At 32.7% G+C, this 9,867-nt stretch overlaps 1 protein-coding gene across 5 annotated transcripts; it reads left to right on the forward strand.

Moving 5' to 3' along the window:
* The first annotated feature begins 428 nt into the window (after positions 1-428).
* On the forward strand, positions 429-4,298 carry LOC118032545 (zinc finger CCCH domain-containing protein 30). 5 transcript variants are annotated; one of them, XM_035037264.2, is made up of 2 exons: positions 429-643; positions 1,660-4,298. In XM_035037264.2, exon 2 carries the CDS (start codon positions 1,717-1,719, stop codon positions 3,925-3,927), a length of 2,211 nt encoding a protein of 736 aa, XP_034893155.1. In that variant the 5' UTR covers positions 429-643; positions 1,660-1,716; the 3' UTR covers positions 3,928-4,298. The 5 variants fall into 5 exon arrangements, with proteins under 5 accessions (XP_034893155.1, XP_034893156.1, XP_034893154.1 ...); XM_035037265.2 differs by having other exon boundaries at positions 1,694-4,298; XM_035037263.2 differs by having other exon boundaries at positions 429-639; positions 1,657-4,298.
* The last annotated feature ends 5,569 nt before the right edge of the window (positions 4,299-9,867 follow it).

Raw genomic sequence — 9,867 nt, forward strand, 5'->3', positions numbered from 1 at the left:
ACTTGATCTTTACCCTATCAAAATTTACCTTTTCTGTAGTGTGAGTTAAAGTTGAATTTCCAAAGACATCCGAGCCCCTCCAAAAGACAAGGGTTTAGTACTTCAATAATTACAAAGGAGAGGATTTACCTTGCTTTTCAAGTCTTACTCTGCCTGGACTCCCTTAACTACTCACAACTTGCCACCTCATCCACTAAGCTCATCGTGAAATGACTTTGTTGCCCTCCCCAGTTACCCAAAAGGGTATATAAGTCAAGAAATTATCTAATGAATAAGAAGAGAAAGTAGAATGTAGAGCACAGAATTTCAACCCCTGTACTCACAGCCTTTTTTTTATTTGTTATATATTCCATTTGATTTTATCACACAATTCCTTTTTATTGGATAGGCGATTTTATCAATAAAAAAAGACTTTTTTTTTTTTTTTTTTTGTATTTTTCCATGAAAGAAAACGGAGAGAGAAGATATAGGATTTGGAGATGCAAGAAGATGAAAGTTCTCTCTTTCTCTCACTCACTCAAAAACTCTTTCTCTTACATCAAGAGAGAAGTCTGTAACTTTAACTTTGTCGAGATAGTTTGTCTAGATCTGTCAAAAATACCTAAATTTTCACTTTCTTGGCTGGAACTAAACAAACTGGTAAGTAAGTAAGCTTCCATCTTGCAACCTTAAAAAAATATTGCTTGGATTCGTTTTGATCACTTACATGTCTGCTTCTCTATCTATCCTTAACTGGGCTTCTCTTGTTTTATCTGTTTATGTCTGTGTCTGTGTGGTTACTTGAGCATTGTTGTTTGGAGATAATGAGAGTTTTTGATTGATCACATGATGGGAAGATCTTTTTGTCAATGGTTTGTGTTTCTTTTTCTGGCTAAAATAATCGGTGAAGATTTTTACCTCTAACAACCAGATCTTTTACAAGTTCCTGATCTGGTTATTTCTGGTCAATTTTATTTTTGCTTTAAATGGTTTGATGATAAATGGACATATTCAGTGTTAGATTATACATGCAATTTGTTTTCTATGTTTTCTTCTATATTTGTGTATGTATCGACCATGCAATCCGAGTGTTTTGACTTTTTTGTTTTCTTGTAATACTAGTTTTTTTTTCAACTTATTTTGCGATTAAACTTTTTTTGGTTTTGTTTATAATTCTATTTTTCTCAATTTTCTGTTTGGTTTCTGGGAAAACTCAGGGAAATGAAGGTGGAAGGGAAAAGGATCAAAAGAGTATAAAATTGTACATATCTTGTATGCTGAGTTCATTATGAGCATTATTATGCTTCAAATTGTATGAAGTGATAAAAAAGAATAATAAATTGCAGTCTTTTTTCTTTTCTTTTCTCTGTTCTTAGACCTTCACACAGTTAAGAATCCATTCTTCTCAAGATTGTAATGTTGTAATTTCTATTTCCTTAATGCAATTTCGTTACTTTTTAACAAAAAGAATGATGAATGATAATGATGATAAAAGATAAACCCGCAACATGTGTGTTCCATTGATTCGTCAATGGAAATGATAGGACAAGGATGCTTGTCAAAGTAAGTCATTTTAGTCCATATTAACATGTCTTGCACTTGTGTGAACGATAATTTTTGGTGGGTGCTGTTTTGGGCCAATTATGCGATGTGAGGATACTGATTGTTTTTTCCCAGCAGATTGATGCTAAATGTGCTTGGTTTTCAACTTCAGTTGTAGCTTAAACAAATGAAAGTATGTGCTGTCGATTGGAGAGATTGAAGCTTGCAGCAACTCCTACACTACCCACAATATCTTCTGACGAAAACCAACCCTCCAACGTAGTCATGAATCACTTAACTGTGGAGACTGAAGATACCTTTGCTAGCTTGCTTGAGCTTGCTGCTAACAATGATGTTGAGGGCTTTAAGCAATCTATTGAGCGTGACCTTTCTTGTGTCGATGAAATTGGGCTATGGTATGGCCGAAAAAAGGGCTCTAAGCAGATGATTAATGAGCACAGGACCCCATTGATGGTTGCTGCTACATATGGTAGCCTTGATGTTATAAAGGTGATTCTTTCTCTATCCTATGTTGATGTCAATCGCTCTTGTGGTGTTGACAAGAGCACTGCCCTTCACTGTGCTGCCTCGGGCGGGGCTCTGAATGCTGTTGATGTTGTGAAGCTGCTTTTAGCAGCTGGTGCTGATTGTAATTTGGCTGATGCCAATGGTCACCGTCCAATCGATGTTATTGTTGTTCCACCAAAGCTCCAAGATGTGAGATTGGTTCTAAAGGAGCTCCTTGCTGCCAATGGTTCTCATGTTGAGCAAAATCTTAGGGTTTCCATAGCCACCGTGAATTCAAATTCTCCACCTCTTTCACCTTCCATGGAAAATGGATCTCCACTGTCAGGTTCAGATTCCCCAACGAAGGCTAAGTTAAACGATGGACCTTTAGCATCAGAGAAGAAAGAATATCCTGTTGATCCATCTCTCCCAGATATCAAGAACAGCATCTATTCTACAGATGAATTCCGAATGTATTCGTTCAAGGTAAGGCCTTGTTCTCGTGCCTATTCCCATGATTGGACCGAGTGCCCATTTGTTCACCCTGGTGAAAATGCTCGAAGAAGGGATCCTAGAAAGTTTCATTATAGCTGCGTTCCATGCCCTGATTTCCGAAAAGGGGCTTGTAGACGTGGAGACATGTGTGAATATGCTCATGGTGTTTTTGAGTGCTGGCTTCACCCTGCTCAATATAGAACCCGGCTGTGCAAAGACGGTACAAATTGTGCAAGGAGAGTTTGCTTTTTTGCTCACACCGTTGAGGAGCTCCGCCCATTATATGTATCTACGGGTTCTGCTGTACCCTCTCCACGCTCTAGTACATCAGGTGCTACTGCCATGGATTTCGCTGCTGCTATGAACCTCTTGACAGGCTCCCCTTCAGCTGCATCCATCATGTCTCCTTCGCCATTCACTCCACCTATGTCTCCTTCTGCCAATGGCATCTCACAATCCTCCGTGGCTTGGCCTCAACCAAATGTCCCAGCCTTGCATCTCCCTGGAAGCAACCTGCAGTCCAGTCGCCTGAGATCTTCCCTTAATGCGAGAGACATCCCAGCAGACTACAATTTACTTCCAGATTTTGATGGGCAGCAACAACAGCTTTTGAGTGAGTTATCCAGTCTCACTCAACCATCCTTGAACAATAACTCCATGAATCACTCTGGCCGATTGAAAACTTTAACCCCATCAAATCTTGATGATCTATTTTTGGCTGAGAACTCATCTCCTCGGTATACTGGCTCATCCCCTCGGTATGCTGATCAAGCATTGGCTTCAGCAGTTTTCTCTCCATCCCACAAATCTGCAGTTCTCAATCAGTTCCAGCAGCAGCAGCAAAGCATGTTATCACCAATCAACACAAATTTTTCACCTAAGAATGTTGACCACCCTCTGTTGCAGGCTTCTTTTGCATCAGGCAGGATGTCACCCCGAAATGTGGAACCTATCTCGCCAATGAGCTCTCGGGTGTCCATGTTAGCTCAAAGAGAGAAGCAGCTACAGCAGTTGCGGAGCCTCAGCTCTAGGGAACTGGGCTCCAATGCTGCTGCCATTGTCGGCTCCCCAGTCAACACCTGGTCGAAATGGGGCTCGTCAAATGGGAAACCGGACTGGACCCTTAGTACAGATGAGCTGGGCAAGCTGTGCAGATCAAATTCATTTGAGTTTGGTAATGGAGACGGGCCTGATCTATCATGGGTTCAATCACTTGTCAAGGAATCTCCAACTGAGATGAAAGATGAGTTAAAAATGCCTGTATCCAGCAGTATTGCAGCAAGTGCTTTGCCAAGCGAGAGTTCAAATATGAACTCCCAAATCGAAACCATTGACCTTGACAAAATGGCAGGGTCATGGGTTGAGCCTTTGCAGATTGAGCAGCTTGTGGCTCAACAAAACTAAAATCAGTCTTAACGAGCCCCTCAGGCAGCAAAAGCTGTCAAGTTTTTGGTAAACAATCTCATGTTTTTTTGATGATTTTGTTGGTAGCGACCATTGATGGTAACAGTAACAAAAAGGAAGGGGGGGGGGGGAAGCTCAAAGAGGGAAAATTCATTTTCATCATTTTATTATTACATCAGTAGTTAGAAAAGGGTGAGATAACTCCTGGGTTATAATGAAAAAAAGATTATGCCCCAGCTAGGTGTATTTTTTATCCCAATATTTTCAAAATTTAGAATTCTCTTATTGTTAATTATTATTTTTTCTTACCTCTTTTACAATGATAAGCAGCATGTTAATGTAACTAAGCTGTCAGGTTTATTTTATATGTATCTCTTATAGTCACTATGACCCTAACAAAATCTATAGCGGAGCCTCAGACTAATGGGGGACTTTTCAAGGCTTTGTTGTGCTTGGATCCGCACCATTTTTTGGATGTAAACATGGATTTGTTCTTTTTCTTTACTAACTCGGAGACGAATATTCTGGTTTTGGAACAGAAAAGTGGAGGTATAGTACAGTGATCTTGATGTAACTATTTCGCTACTGTTATCACTTATCACAGTAACTTCTGTCCCTCGTAGTTGCTTGTTTACTGTGTTCAGGTACTTTCCATTGTCTCTCGTTTGGTGGGTTGTGTGTGGGAAAGGAATTGGAACCTGTGCTGTGGATTCCAAATCCAACAAGTGGGACTTGAGAATTGTGGGGAATGTGGATATGATTCTTGGATAGATTCTTCAGCCTTTGTTGATGGTTTAGATGCTAGTAACAGGTTTTGTTATGCTCAGGATAGATTCTTCAGCCTTTGTTGAGAGATTAGATGCTCGTTACAGGTTTTTTCAATTCCTGGGATTGATAAGATCTTAGTATGCTGAGATGGCACCGTTCTTGCTTGAACTGTGAAGGATTTAGCTTTTGCTTTTGTATTACTTAGAGGAGAGAACTGTTGTGGTAAACAAAATGAAAATGGCAGATTGAAAAGTATTTACAAGTTAACTTTTGTCAACATGGCTCAGGTCATGCTAGTTCCCTCGTGGCCACGTCAGATTAAAACTTTTAAAAAAGATTAGGCCTCTCATGAATTATTTGTTATTATTGTTACACCTCGTTTGGTGTTTGGTGCATCAACCCTTAATTCTCATGACCAATTCTTTTTCTAGTTTATGTTTAATTTTCTATTTTAAAATTAAAATTAACATGTATGAAAATTATTTTGACGACTTGATCAACATGAAAGTTTTAATAATTACTTAAATGATCAGTAAAAAATATTATTTGACTTTAAAAGAATTTTATAATAATTTTTTTAATATTAAAATAGTGACATATTAGATTGATTTAATTTTTAAAAATTGACCTAAGCTTATTGTTAAATCATAATCTTTTTTATTTTGTTTTTATTAATTAAAAACTATTTCTACTTGTTGATAATATGATAACAAAAACAAATACTTATAAAATTAAGCCTAGACTAAATGCTATGACATTTGTTTGAAATAATAATGACTTCATAAAAAACAAAAAGAGCAAAAAAAATATTTAATTAAAGGGGAGAAAAAAAGGAAGATTGATTTTAAAAAAAATATATCTGATATTGTTATCAAACTCAACTTAGAGGGTTAATCTTGAAACCTCTCGATTTGACCCTTTACCTAACCGGGGTTTAAAACTAACATACATGAGAGTTGCCTCTACATTACCCAAACAACTGGTAAAAGTGAGGTCTAGTTTTAAAATAATTTTTAAAATGATATTTTTTTTTAATATTGAGACAACGACATATTAGATCGATCTGAACTTGGTAACCTAACTTGTCAAACCCATAATTGAGATCCCGAACTTCGTTGGGTTTAAGAACTTTGATTTTAAGAAAAAAAAAAACTATCTTTTTTTATTTAATGATACAAAAACAAAAATAGACACCTGTAAAATTAAACACTAATTAAATAATGAGAAGTTTATTTGAGAAATGGATAACGTCGTAGAATATAAACTAAAATAAACTATGATGACCAATTCAAAATCAATAAAATATTAAAGGATGAATTTGAAAGGAAAAAAAAAAGAGAGAGAGAGTAAAAAAGCAATAAGTCAAGAGAAGAAAAAAATTCAGAAGATGAATTTTTTTTTTTAAAAAAAAAGGCCCACCGCCTTCACTATTTAGAGAAACTTTATTTTTAAAAACTAGTTTTAGTTTAATAATACAATAATAAAAATAAACGTTCATGAAATCGAGCAATAACTAAATGTAGGGAAGTTTATTTGAGACAACAATAATTTCATAAAAAGTAAACTGAAACAAATTATGATGACCAATTCAAAACTAATAAAATATTGAATGATGAAATTAAAAGGAAAGAAAATACAAAAAGCATTTGATAAAAAAAAATCATGAGGTAGATTTTTTTTTTAAAAAAAGGAAATAAGAAAAAAAGAGGGGGTCTCACTTCTTTCACTATTCATATTAACACATGAAATTGAATGGAAAAAAAAAAGGCAAAAAGTATTCAATCAAAAGATGAAAAAACTTGAAAGATAGAATGATGACACCAATATTTTCAAAGAAGTAAGAAAAAATTAAGATTCAAGTAATTGAAAAGACGGCACACATTGTTAGAGTAGTAGCCTGGAAAGCAAAAAAACAAAACATCATGTAGTGGGTATCACATGCTTATATTTAATCAATCAATTTGATTTGATTTAAAAATAAAATTGCTTTTAAAAAAGTCATTTTCAACAAAGGCCAAAAAAACTTGAGGTAACCCTCGTTATTTAAAAAAACTATAAAAAGGGGGTTAATCTCTTTAACCATAATCTTTTAAATTCGTGATTTATTAATTCTAGACCCAAGTTTAATCAAGAATGCTCATCACTCGACTCATTTAATGTCGATTGATGAAATCAATTAATTTAATTAAAAAAACAAAACTCCCCTTTAAAAATCTAAATTTAACAAACATAAGGAAAAAAAACCCAATACAACCCGGATTATTTTCAACATGAGTAAAAAATCCCATAGAAAGTGGAAAACAATGTTGGAGTATAAAACAAAAAAAGAGCTTAAAAGAGAAGACCTAAGCCAATCTCTTAAACCTGTAAATTGTTAAATTTTAGATCTAGACCCAGCCAAAAAGTTGAATACTCGAGCAGTTAAATCTTAAAGGATAAAATCGTAAAAAAAGCAATTTTTTTAAATATCAAGGTAAAAAAATAGCAATAAAAAAAGACTAGATTCAATAGAAAAGAAACTCAATAAGGATGAAATTGAAAAAAAATAATTTTGAAAACTATCATAAATAAAAATAATAGCGATTGAAATAACGAGGACTAAATCTTACACACAAAGAAAATCCATAGGGGATGAAATTGGAAAAATCATATAGTTTCAAAAAATAAATTCAAGGGAAAAAATAAATTATTCTAAATAAAATAAAATAATAATTTAAAAAATAATGACGAAATCATAAGAAAAAAATAAATTTAAGGGTTGCTTAAAAATTTTGATTGGCCATTATAAAAATCAAGGAGAAAAATTGAGGGAAAAAAAAAAAAGTCCACATGTGCTATCAAATAGTGAAGGGGCTACCAAAATGCTTTAATTAGCACATTGAAAACAAACATTCAAGCATTGTATAAGCTATTCAAAACTTGTGCATGTTGTTCACAGGCCTTTATATTTTTTAAAAAATTTTTTATTTGTAAAATATTCATAATGCCCTTAATAGAACTCGAGAGTAACAAAATAACCAAATCTAAAAGTACTTTTAAATTAAGGGCAAGTTTTTCTATTTCGAAGAGTAATGAAGTAGTTTAAATGTGTTTAAATTGAATAATAATAGATCAAAAAATACGTATTAATTTGTTTTTTAGTATCCAATGTTAAATTAATAATTTTACTGTTTAAAGTTTTTTTTAAAAAATTCTAAGTCCATGTTTAGGATTTTTCTTTTAAGGGAGATGAAGTAATTTTATTGTGCTAAACAAAAGTAAAAAAACCTTATTACCCATGTTGAATTCTTAAAATGATTTTTTAAAACATTTTAAAAAGACACCTTACTATTACAATTCATAACAAATATACTCACAATTGAGCAGTCAAAACCTGTAGAGTTATAGTTATTTTTAATGTGTTGCATTAGTTAGTTTTTTTTTTTTATCTCCCTCGACATGTTAAAATATGTTGTGTAGTTGCATATACTCGGTTTGGTGGTTTAAAAATCAACATGGAATTGATGATATTTCCCTTACATTGTATAATTATCTCAAGCCTTTGGATTCATTACAGTCCAAATTGATTATAATCAAGTATATAATAACTGAAACAGAAATACAATCCGAGTTTAACTCGATCCAACATTTGCAGATTTCCCAAATATCTGTAGATTGATCCAAGTGAATTGTGGTCAGATATACAATGACCCGAACACGAATACAAAACGGGTCTAACCCAATCCGCCAACCCGATTCGATTGCCTAGATTCTTACATTTAGTTTAGGCCTCTGTACCCTCCTGACACAACAACACACGTGGATGACCATAAGGGACCAAACCTTTCATCTACTTGACCTACCCCAGATGCATAATTGTCCGAATTTATGGCCAAATAATCACATCCATCCACTTTTTTTCTTTTTTGTGTGTGTTGTTGTTATCAAACATCCATCAAATCTATATTACCAAAAAAATCATAAATGGCCCGTAAACGAGGTGTTTTTTTTTTTTTTTTTTTTTCAAATTTAAATGCACGAGGTTGTTTTTCACCCATGTTTTGTTAGTGTTTCTAAAGTGAAGAATAAAAACAAGAAAGATAAAAACACATGTTCTTCTATGTTTTTATATTTCATGTTTTGAAACAATAAGACTTTATTATAAAATTATAATAAAAACAATTTTATTTTATGTTAATTTTGAATTCAAGTATATTCCAATAATTTTTGTATTATTATATTAACCAAGCTCAACCTTAAATAATAACATCCAATGCACTAACTCTAATTCAACTAGTAGCTTTTCCTGTCTTTTCAAGATTGGCTGCACTATATTTTTTTGCATATTTAAATTTAATTTCATGTAGGGTAAATTTAGATTGGATTTTCAAGAAATTTATTGATGATGGTATTCATGGATATATTTTAGTTAAATTTTTATCTATAATTATATTTAATTTAACTTTTGATATCTTACAAAATTTAAACTCAACACATTCAAATATTTTTGGATTTGAGTGAGTTTAATATATCAAGTTGGCTATATATTATTAATTTTTATAGATTAAATTTAATTAAATTTAAATTTTAGCTTCATAGATTAACCGAGAACATGTTGTAAACTATAAAAAATAATCTGGATTCAATATGAATTAATCAACTAAAATAAAATAATTAATTGAAAAAAAATGATGAAAATTATAATAATAAATCAAGTTTGTTGTTATTTGATATATTGATTGGGTCGGTTTACTTGAGTTTTAAAATTTAAAATTTAAAATTTAATTTATGATATTAATTTATAATTTTTTTAAAATATTATTATATATATAATATTTATATTATTTGATTTTAATGGATGAAATTAAATAATAAAAACATTAAAGATTAACCGATTTTTTTAACACTAGTAAATTTTACATCACTCTCTTTAAAGCCAAGGTTAAATTCTTACAACCGAAAGGCTCTAGCTTCCTTTTCAAGCTGTACTACTTATTCACCACTACCATTCGCAAATTGCCACCTCATCCACTAAACTCAGTGCTCATTATCAAGTGACAGTTTTACCCCTGTTCAATGACCCAAAAGGGTATATCAGTCAGAATAAAATTACATGTACGGTCGATTATTAAAAAAAGAAGAAGAAGAAACAGTAGCAAGTACTGCACAGAATATTCAGTGCTTTTTATTATT

The sequence above is a fragment of the Populus alba genome, chromosome 6 (genome assembly GCF_005239225.2).
Source record: "Populus alba chromosome 6, ASM523922v2, whole genome shotgun sequence".
Lineage (NCBI taxonomy): Eukaryota > Viridiplantae > Streptophyta > Magnoliopsida > Malpighiales > Salicaceae > Populus > Populus alba.